Source organism: Oryctolagus cuniculus, chromosome X, assembly GCF_051225735.1.
Source record: "Oryctolagus cuniculus isolate XC-2025 breed Fujian yellow rabbit chromosome X, ASM5122573v1, whole genome shotgun sequence".
In the NCBI taxonomy this organism is placed as follows: domain Eukaryota; kingdom Metazoa; phylum Chordata; class Mammalia; order Lagomorpha; family Leporidae; genus Oryctolagus; species Oryctolagus cuniculus.
The window spans coordinates 131,238,661-131,259,722 of record NC_142888.1 but is presented as its reverse complement, the minus strand read 5'-3'; the positions used below and the strand labels follow the sequence as shown (position 1 = coordinate 131,259,722).

The window sequence follows — 21,062 nt, the reverse complement described above, 5'->3', positions numbered from 1 at the left end:
GGGAAGGGAAAAGGTAGGAGGATAGAATCACAGGCAGACCAGTTCATGGGGTGGCCATGAATTCTTTGTGCTGATGAAATTGTCTTAAAAATCATTCAAAAATACCGCGTTTGTTAGGAGAGGGGTGCCTTTCTGTGGACTTTCCATTTTATTTGCTTTTTGAAGATTTATTTATTTGAAAGTCAGCCTTATAGCGAATGATGGAAAGACAGACAGACGGTGGGCGGGGGGCGGTAAAAGAAAATCCAAATGAAGAGCCGGTGACTGCTCTGGGGGTCCCTAGAATGGGACAGAGAAGCCTTCTCACCTAGCAGAGGGATTGGAGCAGATGTCAATGGCAGGGGCACCCAGAACGTAATGGAGATATCCTCTCCCAGACGTGCATGGAATTTTCTCTAGGATTGACCACATACTAAGCTGTAAAGCAAGTCTCAGCAAATTCAAAAAATTGAAATTATACCATGCATCTTCTCATACCACAGTGGAATGAAGTTGGAATCTAACAACTCAGGAATCCCTAGAGCATATGCAAACACATGGAGACAGAACAACATGCTCCAGAATGAACACCGGGTCATAGAAGAAATCAAAAGAGAAATTAAAAAAAAAAAAAACTTTCTGCAAGCAAATGAAGATAACAACACAATATATCAAAAATTATGGGACACCGCAAAAGCATTGTTAAGAGGAAAGTTTATCGCCCTTTGATTCTGAAAAACACCAAAGGTTACAAAATTCTTTTATTTCCCTATCCCTTGTTTTCTGGAAAAAGGTTTACCACGAGCAACTACCGATTGCCACATGACTCAAGGATGCCTTCCATATTTACCTATGGTCAGCCAAATATAGGTTCTTGGAAATCCCTGTTCCTTGCTCAGAAACGTTTACTTGATTGTTTTGTCCCTACTGATCAACTTGGACAAAATGCTTGTTAGCCAATGTTTGGTTAAGTCTGTTTCATTCCACAAGGCTTCTGAAATTTGGTCCATCCCTTGGCCTGAGCCAACAGATGAACTCTCCTTAAAGGAGGCTGGGGTCTCAAAATAAAAGTTCTCTGTACTGTGATCCTGTCACATTACCCTTGCATCTCTTGTCTTCTTAGTCAGTTCTTTCCAGCTTTGCTTACTCCTCCTTATAAAAGACAGACCCTATTGTCTAACCCTTGACACCTTGGATATTTTATCTTTCGTAATTCCAGAGACCCTTCCTTTTACTGGAATAGTCCCTTCCACAACTTTGTATTAATCCTTTGGAATAACGCATTCCTTTATCAACATTAATAATGTGCTTTTATTTGATACTGCCTGACCTCGAATTCATGTCTTCCAGGTTTTTAAAAATATTTATTTATTTATTTGAAAGGCAGAGTTACAGAGAGGCTGAGGCAGAGGCAGAGAGAGGGAGAGTGAGAGGGAGAGGGGGAGGGGGAGGGGGAGGGAGGGGGGAGGGAGAGAGGGAGCAGGAGCTTCTTCCAGGTCTCCCACAAGGGTGCAGGGGCCCAAGCACTTGAGACATCTTCTACTGTTTACCCAGGCCATCAGCAGGGAACTGGATTGGAATGGGAGCAGGAGGTACTGGAATCAGTGCCCTTATGTAGATCATGGCTTTAATCTGCTGCACCAGAGCACCGGCCCCTGTCTTCCTGTTTAACAGCAGAAAGCCGCAGGTCCTTATCTTCCCAGTACCTCATTGACAGCCATGACTCCTGTTGCAACAAGAGAACAGCCTCCGAAGTACAGTAGTTTCCGATGTCAGAGGCATGGTGGGGGTAGATTTCTTTCTATCAGGGCTGACTGTCAGCCTAGATTATCACTGAGTTCCCTAGTGACCTGTGGCTTCAGACTGGGAGCTCACCTTCTCCCTCAGCCCTAAATCCCTGTGTCCTAGCACATGCCCACCCAGGGGCTGCACAGGAGATTCACCATGCTGTAAACTTTCCGTGCTCTGCTTTCTGGAGCACCACCTGTGGCCTTGCCTTCCATGGTACCTCCACATTTGGCTTCCTGTGCCCCATGGCAGTCAATGATACCAAAGGGGCAGCAGAAACCAGGCTCTAAAGGCCACACACCCACCATCCATACTCCCCCAAGTAAACAGCATAGTAGAAGGATTACATGCCACGGCAAAATGGAATTGACTCCTGGAATGCACAAATAGTTCAACATATTAAATTGATCTATGAAGTGGACAGTATGAACAGAATGAAAGAGCAAACCACATGATCATCATCTCAGTTGGCACAGAAAAAACATTTGACAATTTCCTTATAGAAAAGCATTTAGCAAACTGAATAGAAGGAAACTATTTGAATACACTAAAAGTTATACATGAAAACACCACAATATATTCAATAGTAAAAGATTTGAGGCTTTTTTTGTAATATCAGAAAGAATGCAAGGACACCCACTTTCAACACTTCCGTGCGATACAGTACTGGAAGATCTAACCAGAGCTATTAGGCAAGAAAAAGAAATTGAAAAACATCCAGATTAGAAACGATAAATAGATTTATCTCTGTTTGCAGATGAAATGATATTATAGTCAGAAAACTAAAGCTTCATCAAAAAGCTGTTAGACGCAATGAATTAATATACAGCAAACTAGTACCATACAAAGTCGTCAACAAAATCATCTCCATTTATAAAAACTAATTATAAACAACTGGGATAATAAATTATGAAAAAATTCAAATGCCAATAGCATAAAAAGAATAAAATACTCAAGCATTTCGTTAACCAAATTATAAAGTAGTGCTGAAAGAGATGAAAGTAACACAAAAGGCCTTCAGGTGGTATTTCCCAGCCTGGGGACATGACAGCCACAGAGTCAGAGAAAGGGAGCAAGGGACTGAGGGGCTTTACTAGGGCCACATCTCCATAGTGACCCCTGGGGATGGTGTGGATGGCTATCCCTGTAGGCAGCGGGCACCAGAGGGAGCCCTGGTAGTGCACCTGTGGTGAGGGGAGTTGGGTACTTCTGGCTGCAGGGATCTGGGCAGGGAGGGCTCTTAGCTGTGGGGTGGCTCTGGCTGCAGAGGAGCAAGTGACTTGCCATGGGTGATCCTATGCCTGGAGAGGCGATTGCCTTCCAACCCATGCAGGAGGTTAGGAGGGCATGCCACTCCATGGCTCCCAGGATGGCCTGACTGCTGGCAGGCAACAGGAGCCGCAGGCACATTTCCCACACCCCCTGCTCCCTGTTGAAGGGCCTTGTAATTGCCAATCGATTAAACAGCTCCCAGGTGTGACCCAGGCCCATCAGGACCATGTGGCAGGCTACTAGGCTACGTGACCTTCAAGCTGATTAGAGAAGCATAGGGGCACCAATATCAGCTTTACGTAACCGATAGAATGAGTGTTGCCCTGAACTAGCTACGTCCCCTCTGCCTGCCCTTTAGATGAGTGCTTGTTAATAAAGGGAAACGTTCAACAAAACTTGTCTACAGTACTTGTCAAATTATGCCGTTGCCCCACCTTCCCAGTGGTGCAGGGCTCTAAGCATGAGTCCACCGCTGGTGCCTGAACAGGGACCTAAACCTGTAGGTTAGGCAAGTGTGGGGACTTCCCTGCTAAGAAAGGAGGCATCACGCGGTGTCAGGCCCCCAATCCAACTCTGCTAGGGGAGAGGATATCTCCATTACGTTCTGGGTGCCCCTGCCATTGACATCTGCTCCAATCCCTCTGCTAGGTGAGAGGGCTTCTCTGTCCCATTCTAGGGACCCCCAGAGCAGTCACCGGCTCTTCATTTGGATTTTCCTTTGCCGCCCCCCGCCCACCGTCTGTCTCTCTTTCCATCATTCGCTATAAGGCTGACTTTCAAATAAATAACTCTTCAAAAAGCAAATAAAATGGAAAGTCCACAGAAAGGCACCCCTCTCCTAACAAACGTGGTATTTTTGAATGATTTTTAAGACAATTTCATCAGCACAAAGAATTCATGGCCACCCCATGAACTGGTCTGCCTGTGATTCTATCCTCCTACCTTTTCCCTTCCCTTTCCTGATTGGTTACTTACTTTCACTCCTCACTATGGGCCAGACCCCAAGTCAGGACCCCAGGCCTAAGCTCTTGCAGGCTTTGTTGGAAACTCGTGGCCAAACATTAAAACGGGAGTTAACTGGAAGATTTTGGGAAACTGCTGCGGGCGTGTGCCCGTGGCTTGAGGCAGTAGCCATGATCCGTGCATCTGGGAGAAGGTTTTACAAGCTGCCCAACGGCAGGCGGTGAATGCCAACACAACTGCCCCATACACTGAGCAACTGCTGGAGACCATAGCCGTTGGCCTTAACCCCAATGTGACTGTGAACTCTGGGTGGCAATGATGTTTCCATTTTAAGTACAGGGACTGGGACAAATGTTCCATTCTAGGGTGGAAAGTCGATAGTGCAGAATTCTGTGCTTGCTAGTGGGGACAAGGGTTATACGGTGAATCTATGCACCTTCTGATCTTTCTGGTGTGAACCTAAAATTGTACTACAAAAGTAAGTCATAGGGGGCTGGTGCGGTGGTGCAGTGAGTTCAGCTGCTTGCGTACAGTGCCAACGTCCCATATGGATGCCGGTCTGAGTCCCACTTCTGATCCAGCTCCCTGCTCACCTGCCTGGGAAAACAGCAGATGGCCCACGTGCTCAGGCCCCTGCAGCACCAGGTCGCATGGGAGACTCAGATGGGACACCTGGCTCCAGCCTGGCCCTGCCCCAGCCATTGCAGCCATTTGCGGAGTGAACCAGTGGATGGAAGAACTGTCTGTCCCTCCCCCTCTCTCTGTAACACTTTCAGATAAATAAGCTTAAAAGAAAAAAGTCATATACACACAGACGTACCCTCACCTAACAGTTTCTTTAATGGCAAAAAAAAAAAAAAAATCCTTCCCTTCAGAAAACGAGGGAGCTACTCAATTGGGCAGCTGACTCATTCCAGGAAGGACAGCTGACTCATTCCAGGAAGGAAGGGGACGAGCAAAACATTAACCATCACGTCACTAAGTCCATGCTATCCTAACTCCCGTCTTTTCATTCTCTGTTATAAAGTCACTTAGATAGCTAAGAGTGAAAACCAGAACTCTCAGCAACGACACTTAGAGAACTTACTCTACCCTTGCAGTACGGTCAGAATTCTTTCAAGTGAGGATCTTAATAATCAGATGTAGTTCTTAGACTTTTGTACTGAAATGTGCATCCACCTGGGGAATGAACCAGCGGATTGAAGCTCTCTCTCTCCCTCTCTCTCCCTTCTCTCTCTGTCTGTCTGTCTGTCTGTCTTTCCATCATTCGCTATAAGGCTGACTTTCAAATAAATACATCTTCAAAAAGTAAATAAAATGGAAAGTCCACAGAAAGTCACCCCTCTCCTAACAAACGCGGTATTTTTGAATGATTTTTAAGACAATTTCATCAGCACAAAGAATTCATTTCACTGACTTTTCCCAAATACACTTTAAATAATTGCATATTTATTGCATGAAATGTATCCACAGAACAATTTGAGGTGTCATTAAATGTAAAATGTATACATTACAAGAGGAAACCTATCAGAATTAATCATTCTTCAGAGGAATGTGCATCTAAAATTCCACATTCTCACTGATTAAAGCTGAAAAGCAAAGCACTCTAGTTATTTTATGTCTGAAGACAAGTGAGATCATCAGACCATTACATAACAACGTATTCTAATTACAAAGGGAAACCTATCAGAATTAATCATTTCTCAGAGGAATGTGCATTTGAATTCCGCATTCTCACCTAATATCAAAGTGGAAAAGCAAAGCACTCTGGTTACTTTTGTCTGAAGACAAGCATTGAGAAACTTAAATCATTACATAACAACTTATTCTAATTAAATTATCATAAAGTAATAATTATCGTCATCACGAACAAATCAATTTTGTTTGTTAAGTTTGTTAACCAAATACTGGCAATCAACACTAAGGCCAGGTGTTATTTACTGGTGGACCAGAACTTCCTTGAATGACACCTTGATGTCTGTGTGGAAAATGACAAAATCAGAAATCCACAGCTTAGCACAGATATCTCGCCAGGTATCTTAATTATGTGTCCCAGCTTAGCTTTTTTCAAACACCCAGAGGTGAGTTGCTTTTAACTATGCTTGTAAGGCCTTAGAGTAGGGTCTTTTTGGAAACAGCATTTGCTTATGAATTGGCTCCATACCATAGGGAGGAAATACAAGACAGTGCACAGGTTACAGTTTGTCTTCTTTACTCCTTCAAGGAAGGACGATGTACCCTCTAGAGGGAGCTCTGCCTTCTGAGACCGACACAGATCCGCTGAGGCCAAACCGAAAACCCTGTCATCCCTACTGCTACACGTACATTGACCGGAGGAGGGAGGAAACTTCACCATCACTACCAAAGAGCCAGAGTGTTATACACGTAACCCCTCCACTGCTGCTGATCACATTACTGTTTAGGGTTCAGGGGGGCAAGAGAAACATGGTCTTGCATTTCACAAACGAACTAGTGACAAAGAAGATGTGCTTATATCTGCGAGAACTTGAATTAGTGTAGCTAACGTTGGACTTTCAGACAGAACTTGAGTGGAAGTTCCTTCTTCAGATTCATAGAAGCAGCATGGCTTGCAGAGATTGTTGAATACTCGCCAACTCTTGCTGTTGCTCCTTCAAAACAAGGAAATGCCGATAATCATTACACACATTTCTGCAAGTGAAATATCCCTCGGCTCGCATCAATCAATCCTTAGATTTCAGTATTAAACACAGACTGCTTACAGTTGCAGCAATAATTTTGTTCTTCAAGATGTCAATTTCGTTTTTGAGCTTCTTTTGCTCATCAGTAAGCAGGCTTTGCTGGCTCAGCTCCAAGTCGTTGATACCCTAAAACAGAAACTCGGGTTCAGTCAGAAACCACCACACGTGGCTCATGTTCTAAAAGGGCAAACTGAAATTTCAGGAGTAACACTCAAATATTCAAATGAGCTCACTTTTTATTTCAAATAAAGAATTGTGATGAATATAGGCAACAAAAGCACCCGCTTGGAAATTTCTCAGAAGTCAGATTTGAGGGCGATGCTGCCACAGGAGGTACAAGAGTTGTACAATGAGTTGGGGAAAATGGGCAGCTGAAGAGTTAAGGGGAAGATGGAGCAGAGACAGAGAAAGACTGGCAGTCCCATGTCAGGTTATGCCATAATTTTTCACAGCTAATGACCCACCCACTACCACTAGTGCTCCACATAACATGAGTTGCTCAGAGGAAACTATAAACGGTTTGTTAAATGTCAGCTTCGCGTTCAGGAAAATGTATCGTAGAGTATGTTCTGAATCTTTCTTCATTCAACAAACAGTGAAGCAGCACATACTAAGAAAATGTACCATGTCGAGTGCTATGGTGTGATACGATCAATGAATACACCGTCTCCTCCATATCCCCGTGACAGGAGCAAGCATCCACGCCGAAACAGCACGATTATCGAAAGGAGGGGAAGGGCAACATGCTGCGGCCACACAGCTGAAGACCGCCAGTGATTCAGTTGGCCAAAGAGCAAGGTTTCAATAGGCAAGGAAAAAGGAGGTACACGTCCTCTCCGGAAAGAACCTAGGCAAAGCCTGGAAGCAATGCTGACTTCCTTCAGGGAAAGCCATCAACCTACAGGGGTGAGAGTCAAGAAGGAATGCAGCAAAGGAAGCTCTCAGAGGGTGGGTCAGCTTGTTCAGGGGTGGGGGCGTCCTTGAACCACCACTCGTTTACAAGGGGGAAGCTACAGGGAGGGCTGAATGAGAGAGTGGGCCTGTGTCTTTGGAAGGTGGTACTGTAAGACCTCTGAAGGGAGGATGGCAGATTCAGAACTCAGGTGAGGATACAAGCAAGGGAGATTAAAGAAAGCAATGAAAGTGCCACCACCGAGGTGGGTAAAAACTGCAGGGGACACCGGCCGGGAAGGATGCGGGATTTGGAAGACGCCAAAACCTAGTGCCAAACTTTCTACCCTAACTTTGGTAATACCCAGCGCTGACATTTAGAAGGTATCTTTCTATGCGAGTCTTCACCCCGATTCCCAGATGGACAGCTGGGGAACATGGGAGTTCCATGTCTCTCCACTTGCTAGCTCCTCTTAAATGACCACTTTGTAGACAGAGAATTCTAAGGCCGGTCAAAGATTTATAGTTCAAAGCTCCCTTGAGCAGTTTGCAAAAAAACCATCTCAACCTGTCTAGATGAGCGACGTTTTAATAAGCAGCATCACAAGACTCTTAAAAAGGACATCCTGGAAACAAGACTGCATTGGTTCCTGAACCATGCATACCTGCGGGAAACAAAGGTCAGTGTCTGGGCCATCTCTTACCATTATTATGAAGAAAGAACTAAAAGTGACTGTGCCATAAGTATGACAAGATGAACCTCACAGGACATGGTACAAAATAATGGGTACTCAATGCTTACACTTGCTACTTGCTCGATAACAACCAAAACAAAGTCTGTAGAATATCCAGAAAAAAGACATCTGGAAAGGACTGACTTCCATCCTACTTTCCACTGCGTTTACTGCTGATCATCTAAAAATCAGTTGTTCTGCATGAAAGCATGAGAATTGAACATGTTAACAAGCAATCAATACTCTATGAGCACAAGATGCATCTTCCTTGGCAAATTTACAATTTAACTATTCCTGATTTAAATACAGCCCTCCAATCCTACCTGCTTCCCTACTCTCCCCCCCTCCCCGCCGAAATAAAGACCAGTATGGAATTCTAAAATGGAAAGTACATTCACTGGCTGCCTTAAAGATGGAAGAATCAATTGAAAGATGCAAAAAGAATAAGAGTCACAAATATATATAATGAAAAGCTATTTTTCCGTAAGTGTGGAAAGAACCACACTGTCTTCTACCACTACATGCACATGGTATTTCTCAAGAATGCATTGTATTACCAAACACAACTGACCTTTAAGAATTCCTCATACAGGTTCTTAACTGTAGTCAGCGTCTCCATTTGAACATTTTTAGCTTGCAGGAAAAGCCTTCGGTGGTCGTGAAGCATCCTCTACAATATTTTTAAGAAGGGATAAAAGTCAGATAAATCTTGACATGTAGAAAACATATACCAACCGACGCTAAGTTTTAAAGACCTGTCTTTAAATCAATACTTGCTAACGAGTTCTGCTTTAACAGCTTTTGTGAACAAATTTAATTGCGTGTGTTCAACATTTCTACACCAAGAACACACACTAATTCTTTCTTTCAGTCATTGAGTGGGAAGCAATTTCCTTTTAACATACGCCTTAGTTCTTGATTTCAAAGTCCACAGAGACTCTTCTCAATAATCAGTCTGCCATGCACTGGTAAAATCCGTACAGTAATCCTACCTACCTAACAGATATCACGTGAGAAACAGTGTTTCTTACCAATATGGAAAGCGTGTATACACTCCTGTTCATTCTGACATGCACATAATGCTGGCCGTCCTGTTCCCTGACCTGCACTCCAGCAGTGCTTTTGTCCTCTCCCCCACCTGCTGCACACTTGTGCAGTCGGCCCCTAGATTTTGTTATTCCTGGTAAGCTTACTGCGTACACAATATAAATAATAGTGGAATTAGGTTAGAACTCTACACGTCAGGTGCCTTTCTGAGCCATCCAATGACATCATCCCCTAAATCCCTCATTTAATCTCAATGCGTGTCTGAGAGTTAAGTCCTCACCTTAGGCCTCCATTCACCAAAGAAGGAAATCGAGGCAGAGAAACACTTTTCTCGTGGCTTCACAGGTAGCCACTGGTCGGACCAGAGTTGGAGCCACCAGACACCCTGGAACCACTGTACCTTAGTGTTTCTCCATTTTTCCCAACATGTAGCCACGATCGCCCAAACTTTGTGAGTCACTCACGTTGTACCACAGCTGGGAAATCTCTTGGGCCTCACATCATCAAAAGGAACAACTTCTGCTGTCCAGTAGCCCATCCCTGTGGCACCGATTTCCTCAACCCCACCTTAAATTCCACAGTCTGTCACTGTATCTCTGGCCCTGAAGACAGACCTCGCCCCTTTTCTCCCTCTGTCATTGTGCTTGGCTATACCCCAGTCTTGGAAAGCCCACCTCCCTACCTGCTGTGCTACAGTGACCACAGCTGGTATCGCTTGAAATTCACGATCACCATGACACTAACCTAACTTGGACTTGCAATGCTTCTCGGTAACTGTATTCCACTAGTCCATTCAGCAGCCCGCATCCAGGAAGTATTCCTTGCCTTCTCCCCCTACCCCCAAAAGGCAGTGACTGCTCCCCCCACCCACGCTCACGCCTGACTGATGACCTAACAAGCTCACCACAGCCCAAAGGGTCGTGCAGTCTCCCATCATCGCCCCTTCCACCCTCCTTTGTCCATCTGGGCTCATGAGCTCTCATTTCTCTCTGCAATTTCTGCATGAACTGTTGCTACTGGAGACTTTGGCTACAACCGAGTAATCAGTTAAGAGGCCTAGCCTGATACCAACAGTTAGTCTTTCCTGCTGTTTCGCGGTTTTCCGCACACCCGTGTCCCACTCTTCAAAGAAAGTCAGGAACTGCCGAGAATAGCTGTAGCGGGTATTTTGCCTGTAAAACATAGTGATGAGCACAGTCGGATTTCACAATGACATGGAAAATTCAACATACGCAAACAAAACCTATTTGACACGCTTTTTTAGTGCAAAGGGAGAAGGGGACAAATAGTAGCTGAAAACTTCTCACGGGAACACAGAAGGAGAAAAGTTTTGTTCTCATTGCCGAGGTGCTTGTTCCTAACTGACTGGTACAGAAGCTGTCTCACACACTTTACCTCTTGAAGCAAGAGGAGGATTGGGTGCACCGTACATTTTCCAGAATATTAATTTTATCTAAAAGTGTTTACATTCCACCTCCTCCTTCTATCATATGACGTGGAGAATCTCATATGGTATGTAGAATTCAATGAGGATATCACACCCACTCACCCTGGACAATTTCCAAACTAACTGCTTCTTCCTACTTGCACACCAGCGATATTTAAGCAACAAAAACAAAATTAACAAAATGTAGTCAAAATACACAAAACATTTACAATATGATTAGCTGTTTTTACATAACTGAATTATCACTGAGTCTCAAGTGACTAATGCTTTAACACATTTACATTTCAGTCAGTTATCGCATTTCCAGAAGTGTATATAACCTGACTGTATGGGAAGAAAATGTCGTCCTTACCTGAAAGGACAAAAACAAATCATATTCGTTGGCTTCTAAGTCGTGTGTGCGTGCACGTGTGTGTTTCTGATGCGTGTGCATGTGTGTGATGTACACAGAAGTTAGGAAACTTATCTACCTAAAGTAAAACTGAGGGGAAATAGCCTTTTCCCAGGAGTCACCAATGAATAGAAGATTGTGTAAAGTTCCCTGCACCAATAAACGCTTCAGAAACGATAGAGGGGCCGGCGCTGTGGCGTGGTGGATAAAGCCGCCACTTGCAGTACTGGCGGCCCATATGGGTGCCGGTTCGAGTCCCGGCTGCTCTGCTTCCAATCCAGCTCTCTGCTATGGCCTGGGCTGGGAAAGCAGTGGAAGACAGCCCGAGTCATTGGGCCCCTGCACCCGCGTGGGAGACCCCAAAGAAGCTCCTGGCTCGTGGTTTTGGATGGGCACAGCTCCAGCCGTCGTGGCCATCTGGCGAGTGAACCAGCGGATGGAAGGCCCCTCTCTTCTTTGCCTCCCCTTCTCTCCCTGCGTAACTCTGACTTTCAAACAAATAAATGAATCTTAAAAGAGAGAGAAATGATAGAAATGTTACGATTCAAAGGAGTCTAGCGCATTACCATTGCTCTTTTTGCACTTTCAAGATCTGCTCAAATTTCTCCTTGGTAGCGTTGGGAGAATTATCTGCATTCACTGTGCGCCTTCTTCTCTTTGCCGGAAGGGCCAACTGAACGTCAGCTACATGGAAGATAAATACTCACTGAAACTTAATGTGGAAAAGTACTCTGTACCCATATATCCAAATCAACATGGGAGACGTTGGCTCAGCAGTATTGGAAAGACATCTACAAATCCTAATACGGACACCGTTCCGAAAAGCAAGATTTACTCATCTTCTGTGAACACGTACGGGGCAATGCTAGTATTCCAACTCTAGTTGTTTACGGATGGATCAACTTTTAATTTAGGGACGAGAAAGAAGGAATAATCACGAAAATAGTTCCCGCTTGTGAAAATACGTACAAAGAGTCTCAAAACACGACTTCAAGTTCATGAGAACTTGGTTAAAAAGATCAAATTGTTTACACTTATGAGGTACCCTCAAGTTCAAAGGACACCATTATGCAGAATATAGTTAGCGCTAAATGGATAACACACACCAAGCATTTTATGCTTAGCAGCTCCATCAAAATGATAGAAAAATAGTTCAACACACAGTAAGATTGCTTTGAAACCACCAGGTAAATGATTCTTTTAGCTGAAGTTGACCGAGAGAGGCAATGCCTGTGGGCATGCAAGTTCCACGTTCAGCAAATAAATAGGTTCAAGGGTAGAGACTGTCCCCGAGCTTTGAAGAACACATTGGTATCCACTATTACTGTGTTTCTAAAAATTCTCAAACTACACGTAATGCTTCAGTAAGCATCGGATTTTCCCTCGGGAATCTACTGAGTTATTTTCCGTTACTCACAAGGGATCTGCAGGGCCATAAAAATATTCTAAACTTACTCTACCCATCCATACCAATCCATCTCTTGAGCGACTCCTAGAAGAACAGCTTTGTCCACACCAAAAGAACAGAGCGCTCAAAGCATACTTGCACAGGTGAGTTATCTCTACACAGGTGTCCAAAATTGGTTGGGATTCTTTGCTAAGGGTCCTCTCGCTAAAGGCTCTTGGCGAAGAGCCAGCAATTTACACGTTTTTACCAGTGTGGTCCTCTCAGACAGCTAGCGTAACAGACATTTCACACGGCACTACAAAATTTATGACTGTTTGGATCCAACTGCACCTCCTCAATAGCTAGAAAAATTATCTGAAATCTCTAATACTCAGTTTGTTGACAGTAAAACTGTGTTCCAGAGGACGCAATTTGTAGGCTACTCCAAAGAAAACATCAGATATCTGTAAAAAACATTAACTATATTAGTAGCATGAGAAATTAACATAGCGCATACTGTATATGTGCTAAAAGGAGATCTCTCCCCCCACCCCCCACTGTCTTTGAATGCATGACATTTCTACCTGGACAAAGCAACAGGGTCACTCTTACTCTTATCATCAGAAGACCGTCAGCAGCGTTCTTGCTTTCCGCATCAACAATCTAAAAAGCTAAGTAAGGAAACCTGTGAAGCTGAATCACTCACGACACTGACACAGAATCCTACATACGAGGAGACCAGTCCTGTAGTCCAGCGTGCAATGCTGTCTACTATAATGCTTTTTATGGTTTAGGTTGGTTGTTTGCAAGGGCAAATAGCTGAGAAAGCATACCTGTACGTCCTCGTGACACCTTCTGGGCGTCATCCCTGTGGAAAAGCCACATCAGAGATTTAAAACAAAGCTAGATAAAATGGCAGGTGATTTGGAAGACCTCTCATGCCACGTGTTTCCTACGGAATAGTTATTAGTGGGGCCAAAGGTCACTGTTCTCAATGTAGCTTAGGTGGCGGGCAAAACACACTTTAAACACATTACCCCACTTCCACTTCCAGCGCAGCTGCTCCAGCAGAAGCAGAGCTGTTCCCGTGGGGATCAATTCCTGGATTGCCGGCTGCGTTGAAATGAGGAGAAACACACTTGGTTAAAGGTGTAGCCAACGCGGAACATTTCTCAGGGAGAACCGTCACTCTCAGGGTGGGGTGTGATTCTCAGCCTCTTGGCCAGCAACCCCTCTGAAGGCAGACCTGCCAGGGGCATTCCTCAGGTGCAGGACGCTGGAATCGGGCCAGGGCCCAAGACCAGGTTACGTTGGCCTTTGTCCCAGGCCATCGGGGTCTGGCGCTCAGAAAGCTCTGCGCTGCACGTCAGACACGTGGGAAGTAAGGACGCGCAGGGCCAGGACAGCGGCCGTGGGAAGCCACTGGCACCCTGCCATGTGGTGGAAGCCTCAAGAAGGAACTGCCAAGTCTGCAAAGCCATTTTTCAGACTCCGGGCTTGGCGCGTCTGCCACGCGGTGGAGGCCAAAGGCAAGACCCGGGGACCGGGGCCGCCCAGTGTGCCACGTGCCAGAGATGAGCCCCGCCCTCCCCTGGGAAGGGCACATCCATAAGAGAAGCTGGGCCCCGGCCCCGCCCACCCTTTACCTTGGTGCCGCAAGTTCCAGGCTTCCAGATGGGAGGGTTTGCTTCGGGTCGCTGAAGCTTCCCGGAAGCGCTTCCTGCTCTCGGGCGCCATGGCGGGCTGCATGCTTCCACGTGCGAGTGAAGGCTCCCGGGCTAAAGGCATGGGGGCAGGGGACAGGAGTTGGGGGCCGTGCCACGGATGCCGCGTCATGGAGGCCAACGGCACCACGGCCTGGCGAACCTCCAGCCTCCTGCTGCGGGCAGGGAGGGAGGCACAGGCAGGGTTGGGCAGGACTGGGCAGGGGACCGCCACTCCCACGCTTCACACCTACCCGCAGTCCCCTGTGCCGCCCTCTTCCCATGGAAAGATCCCGGCTCCAGCACTGGGGCCTGCTGACGCGCCATAGGCAGCCCCCACCCCCAGGAGGCCTTCTGGTGACCCGAATGGCAGGCCCTGACCGTTGGCAGAGCAGTAGGGACACGCACAGACATCCCTGCCTCACCCCGGGTCCACAGACCCACAGCTCCCCCCCCCGCCCAACGCCTCCGACACCACCCTCCAAGGACCTCAGGAGTGGTCCAACCCGTGCCTGGAAGCCGCCTGGCGCAAGCCTGGGCCCCAGCCCCAACCCCAACCCCAACCCCAACCCCAACCCCGAACTCGGCCTTTCAAGTCACTGCTCGCCCTCCCTCAGGGTCTCCCTCAGGCCCCGACAAAACACAACGCCAACGGGAGGATGTACCCCCAGACATCTGCCGGTCCGGCCCCACCCGGGAAGCCAATCCAGGTCCCCAAATGGCCGCAGAGCACCGCCCACCCCAGTCACTTGCTGCTGCCGCCTCCCCAGGGGTCTCACAGGCACTGAAGACAGCAAGATCAACAGCGACCCCCTCCGCAATGAGTTCCTCTCACACAGGGTTGGCTCTGGGCGGGCTGCGTGCTGATTGGTCAGCACAACGCCTGCGCAAGGCCGTCCCTGCGGAGCCACGCCCCTTCTGCCTCGCGGAAACCCCCTCTGCACGAGGGGGTGACGCTTGGCGTTCTGACGCTGCCGTCGTTTTCCGGCACTTCCTGTTCCTGGACGATGGCGCGGCAATGCCGGCCTCGTGGCCTGCCGCGGACACCGTGCCTAACCCAGCGCCACGGACAGCGGCCCATTCCTGTTCCTACTCCATCCTTTTGAGGTGGGCAACGATTATATTCATCTCTGAACGGGGTTCCTGGGGGTCATGTCTCCTGCCAAGCTAAAAATACTTAGGGGAGACTAGAGACGTGCGCAAATACTAACCAGAGAGTGGTAACGTGCGCAGATACGAATGGCGTATTTATTTAGCGGTCGAGGAATAAATACCCATCGTCTTGTGATTGTGCATCACCCCTCACAGAAAAACCCGTCATGAGCGGGCCAAAGTATTGCCCTAGAACGGGAGAAAGTGTACTTTGTTGGGTGGCCTGTGGTGAAAGGCGAAGAAAACAAGAGCGGCCACCTGAGCGTGTTCAGCTGTAGAAAGCGAGCCTCCCCTCCTACCGCCAGCCCTTCCCATACCCCCCACCGCCTCTCATCTGTCCTCAGTCCCTCCGCCGGCACTTCCCAACCTCGCATCTTTCCTCCGGCCCTCCATTCTGCCCCCCCCACCCCCATTCTTCCCATCAGCACTTTCCACCCTCCGCCTGCCCCGTCTTTCCTCCTGCCAGTCCTTCTGGCCGTCCCTCCATCTTTCCTCCCACCAGCCTTTCCACCCGCCCTCCCCGCAGGACTGCCTGCACCCCAGGACTCCCCTCACCCGCCACCCTTCTCCCTTCCTACCCTGCCTCCCCCGCACCTCCCCTTGCCTGCTCCTGCACCTAGGACTTCCTCCCGTTGGCCCACTCCCTGCTTGCTCCACCTTGCTCCCCCACCTCCTAACCATGGTCTGCGGCAACTAAGGGGGGAAACAAGAGCCACACCTCTGAGCATAGTTGCTCAGCCACGGGCTTTCCTCCATCCAGCCCCAGCCACCCCTCCCGCACCCGCCTGCCCCCTTCCCCTTTTCAACCACGGCTTACCCGCTCTCCCACGACTACCCCCGCACCCACCTCCCACTGCCTCCCCATGCCTCCCTCACCAGCCCCCCTCCTTGTTCCGCCCCCCTTTGGCCTCTCTCCTCCTCCTTCTGCCTCCTGCCCCCCCCACCGCCCCCCATGCTGCCTCCTCCCCCTCTGCCACTTGTTTCTGAGGTGCAGTGTGGTACCCCCCATCAGGTACACAGATGAGGTGGAGTCTTAGCGTGCACCCCGGTGGAGGATGCCACAGGTGCGCCCTGGGAGGGTGAGCGTATCAAGCTGCCAGTTCAAGAGACAGACACTGCTTTGCAAGGGTACAAGAGTTACAGCTCGCCTAAACGTCGAATAACTGCCTAGTTACATCATGCCATCTCCTCCCTCCCCTTGGAGAATTCTGTCCCTTGATCTTGAGGGGATGCTGAAGAATGATGATCCATCTTCTAGAGTTACTTTGTACTGGTCGGGGTCATGGACCTTTCGTATCCTGGGAGTGGAAATCTTGCCTGTCTAATCTAGTGCGTCTATGTGAAGAGGCAGAAGATCTCTGTCTGCTTGTGCCAGTGGTGTGGCCCCTGCATGGTCATCATTACTTTGGTCACTCAGCACGAGCATAATTGGAAAGACAGACCATAGGTGGGATCCTCTTAAGAAAGGGAGCATTTATTGTTTCCCAAATAGTGGGGACTAATAGGCTTTCCTTACCCAAAGTATGGAACCAAGCCTGGTGGTAAAGTTTTTCAATTGTCTCTCTCAGTAAACAGACTGCCCTTAGAGTAAATGTGACACAGTCCATTAATCACCGCACACGTTCCACTTTGTTGTACCAGTATGTATTCTAGGGCTAGTCAGTTGTCCACGATACCTTAGGTATAGCATTCTGAGACTTGAGTATTTGGTGTAAAATCTGGCCTGAAGTCTGGGCTAGGTCGCCACAGGCAATAGACAGTTTTTGAAAGCAGCTTCATGAGACACAGCTGGATCTCCTCTTGTGAGACGAGCACACCAGGGAGTTTTCCTGCCTGTAACAAAGAAATGAGAAGATGGAGGAAAGACGTGTCTCCCACAGTGTGCACTGGCCTTGAGGTGACCAAACGAAATGATTTTACGTATGCTTTAACTTTTTGAAGAGTAGTTGAGGTCTTCAGTTGGCCCACAAGGGTAGGAAGGCTTATCTTATGTACACTTACGAAGATTCAACAAGTAAAAGGTTAAATCCTGACAGATGTACCCAGCTTGGAATACCCTGTATCTTAACTGCAGTGGGAGCGCTGAGTAGCGCCTTGGAAGGTCCCTTCCGTGTAGGCTGTAATTTGGTCAGAAGTGGTTCATCCCTTCCAAGTTTTTAACAGAATGAGCACTCCTGGGGAGCTTGGCAGCTTGTGACTTTTGGGGACTTGTCCCGGGGTAGTTTCTGTTCCCATACTCTTTCAGAGCCTCTAGTGCCTGTCCTACTTTGGCAACATGCTTTTTCTGAGTACTGGGATCAAAGAGAACCTCAGAATTGAAAAGGGTCTTCAATGTAGCGTTTCAAACGTGCTCAGTTTAAGGGCAGCCTTAGGTGCTGTTCTCATCCTGAGCAGGTCAATGGACAATAGATCAGACCGTGATTCTGAGGTTTCTGTTGGCGTAAATGTGACACAGCCCATTAATCACTGCACGTGCTCCACTTTGTTGTACCAGTATGTATTCTTGTGCTAGTCAGTGGTTCATGACTACCTTAGGAAGGGCATTCTGAGACTTGAGGATTTGGTGTAAAATCTGGCCTGAAGTCTGGGTTAGGTTGCCACAGGCAATAGGCAGTTAAGATACGGGGTATTCCAAGCTGTGTGCATCTATCAGGATTTTTCATTATTTGAGTAGGGAGATCAGAGCTTTGCCAGAGTTCATAAAGACCTTAATTAGCTAGAAGTGCTGTGGCAGTGACTGCCCTTAGGCATGCAGGCCATACTGACGACACCCGATCTGGTTACTTAGAAAAGTAGGTCACTGGCCACAAAAGTGGACTCAGCCTCCGAGTGAGTGCACCCAACGCTATTCCCCGTTTCTCTGCGCAAAGAGAGAGACCCACTTGTCCGAGATATTTATTCCTAGTGCCTACAAGTTCTTGAATCCCTTCCGGAAAACCCACTGGTTGCTCCTCTGCCCAGTGAAGAGTGTCTGTGTCAGGACCATTTAAATAGTCTCCTAGATAGATTTGGCTGTCAACCAAATCCTAGAATCCATATCCTACAAAATCCACCCCCCACCCCCATTCCCTGGAACGTCCTTAGCTGTTTATCTTTGGTGGCTCCATGCACAGTACCTTCCTGAACCTTCAGTGAAAGAGCACGTCTTCCTGGGCTCATAATATGTCCTAAGCAGTTTAATTCTTGTTTGGAAATCTGAGCTTTGGTTGGGGAAACGTGTCATTGTCTCCCTAAGGAGTTTAAGATCTAGGTTTTACTTTTATCTGAGTCCTCGTGGGTGGACCTGCAAGTGCGAATGTCATCTGCGTTTTGGAGAATGGCTTCGGTCGTCAGTTGGAGTTCCCTGTGTTCCTTTGCAAGAGCATTACCAAACAAGTGAGGACTATCTCTAAAGCCTTGAGAAAGGACTATCCCAAGTATACTACTCAGTTACATTGGGAGATGAATCAGTCCACTCAAATGTAAGTGGAAACCGGGATTCTGGGAATAACGGTATGTCAGAGAAAGCATCCTTTAGGTCCAGCACTTTGGCATAGTGAGTAAAGCTGCTGCCGGCAGTGCCTGCATCCCACATGGGCGTGATATTCAAGTCCCAGTTTCTCTACTTCTGATCATCTCTCTGATATGACCTGGGAAGACAGTAGAAGATGGCCCAAGTCCTTGGGCCCATGCACCCATGAGGGAGACCCGGAAGAAGCGCCAGGTTCCTGGCTTCGGATCAGAGGAGTTTCGACCAGTGTGGCCAGATGGGGAGTGAAGCAGTAGATGCAAGACCTCTCTCTTTCTCTGTGTCTCCTTCTCTCTGTGTGTAACTCAAATAGATTTCTAATAGACTTTCAAATAGATTTCAAAACGGATTTCAAATAGGATAAATAAATCATTTTAAAAAATGAGGAACCTTGGAGTAGGTGCTGTGGCATACCAAGTAAAGCCACGGCCTGTGGTGCGGGCATCCCACGTGGGCACTGGTTCAAGTCCCAGCGGCTCCACTTCCGATCCAGCTCTGTGCTGTGGCCTGGGAAAGCAGTAGAGAATGGACCAAGTCCTTGATCCCTGCACCCGCGTTGCAGACCCAGAAGCAGCTCCTGGCTCCTGGCTTCGGATCGGCACAGTTCTGACCATTGTGGCCAATTGGGTGTGAACCAGTAGATGGGAGACCTCTCTCTCTCTCTCTCTCTCTCTCTCTCTCTTGACCTCTCTCTCTTTCTCTTTCTCGCTCTCTCTTTCTACCTCTCCTTCTCTCTCTGTGTAACTCTGACTTTCCAATAAAATAAATACATCTCTTTGAAAACTGAGGAACCTCAACAAACTTAGGCTAATTTTACCCATCCTGTATCCATCCTGAAGTCACTGGTGACCTCCATGGGGCTATACCAGATGAACGTACTCTGGCCCCCCCTTTACTGATTCCCAGCAGTGGTCAACACAGTTGACTACTGTACTTCTTCTCGTTGCTTTCCTCCTGTCTCCTTTGTCCTCCATAACTACGTGTTGCTTCTGCGCTCCTCTTTGCACTCTGTGAGTCTGTCAGTATCTTGGTTAACCCCACCTCCCAAGTGGCCCTGACATGCTGAGAGTTTCATGGGACTCCGTTTGGCTCAGTTCTCTCCTCGCTGTACAACTCACTGTTTCTCTCAACATGTTCGTATATGCCCATTGCCACCTTTACCATTTACATCAGAGTTTCTGAAAACAAGGTTTGCAGACGGGGAAGGGAGATATCAACATTCAGGATCCTTTGCTCGACCCAAGGTTTACCCATTTAACCCTGTTGGTGCAGATGTGAGACCAGCATTTTAAAGAGGGTCTCCAGGTGGTATTTTCTTTTTAATTTTGTAAGGTGGATAAATTTCAAGTATGGTATTGGTCTTTTGGGGACTGGCTTATCTCACTGCACTAAGCATAAGGATCTCCAACTGCATACATTTTGTTGCAAGAGACGGGATTCAACTCATTTTTATAGCTGGATAGTATTCCATAATAAAAACACGCACGCACGCACACACACGCGCACACACACACAAACGCGCACACACACACACACACACCACAATTTCCTTATCCAGTCATCAGTTAAAGGACATCTGGGATGTATCCATGTCATAGCTATTGTTTTTTTTTGTTTGTTTTAATTTTGTTTATTTCTTTTTGACGTTTAATTACTTGTTTCCTCCTACTAATGTTGGGTTTGGTTTGTTGTTTTTCTAGGTCTTTGAGACTCACTGACAGCTCATTTTTTGATACCTTTACAATTTCTTGATGTAGGCAATAATTGCTGTAAATTTCCCTCTTAACACCGCTTTTTCTGTATCCTGTAAACTTTGATACGTGGCATTTGCATCTTCATTCATTCTCAGGAATAGTTTTGTTTCCCTTTTGATGCCTTCTACGACCCACTCTTCATTCAGCAGGTTGTTGTTCCGTCTCCATACATTTGCGTATTTTTTAGAGATTCTTAAGTCGTTCATTTCCAGCTTCATTCCACTGTGGTCAGAGATGATACGTGGTATGATTTCCAGTTTTTTTTAATCTAGTTGATCTGCCCATTGAGGAAAGTGGAGCGTTTAAGTCCCTGATTACTCTTGTAT

General features: G+C 47.2%; 2 protein-coding genes across 5 annotated transcripts in view; one reads left to right on the top strand and one right to left on the bottom strand.

Annotated features, from left to right (window-relative positions):
* Positions 1-5,429: 5,429 nt before the first annotated feature.
* Positions 5,430-15,196, bottom strand: LOC127485260 (synaptonemal complex protein 3-like). 4 transcript variants are annotated; one of them, XM_070066825.2, is made up of 9 exons: positions 15,102-15,196; positions 14,266-14,397; positions 13,657-13,732; positions 13,453-13,487; positions 11,799-11,916; positions 10,467-10,566; positions 8,919-9,017; positions 6,744-6,848; positions 5,430-6,632 (listed from the first exon to the last, which is right to left on the bottom strand). In XM_070066825.2, exons 2-9 carry the CDS (start codon positions 14,366-14,368, stop codon positions 6,573-6,575), a joined length of 696 nt encoding a protein of 231 aa, XP_069922926.2. In that variant the 5' UTR covers positions 14,369-14,397; positions 15,102-15,196; the 3' UTR covers positions 5,430-6,572. The 4 variants fall into 4 exon arrangements, with proteins under 4 accessions (XP_069922926.2, XP_069922927.2, XP_069922924.2 ...); XM_070066826.2 differs by having other exon boundaries at positions 15,063-15,171; XM_070066823.2 differs by having other exon boundaries at positions 14,988-15,102.
* Positions 15,197-15,295: 99 nt separating this feature from the next.
* The window catches only part of LOC100353147 (uncharacterized), a 42,778-nt gene continuing 37,011 nt past the window's right edge, over positions 15,296-21,062 (top strand). Inside the window, exon 1 of the mRNA XM_051828521.3 lies at positions 15,296-15,429. The gene's annotated coding sequence lies outside the window, so the exon portion shown is untranslated. The remainder of the gene's footprint in view (positions 15,430-21,062) is intronic.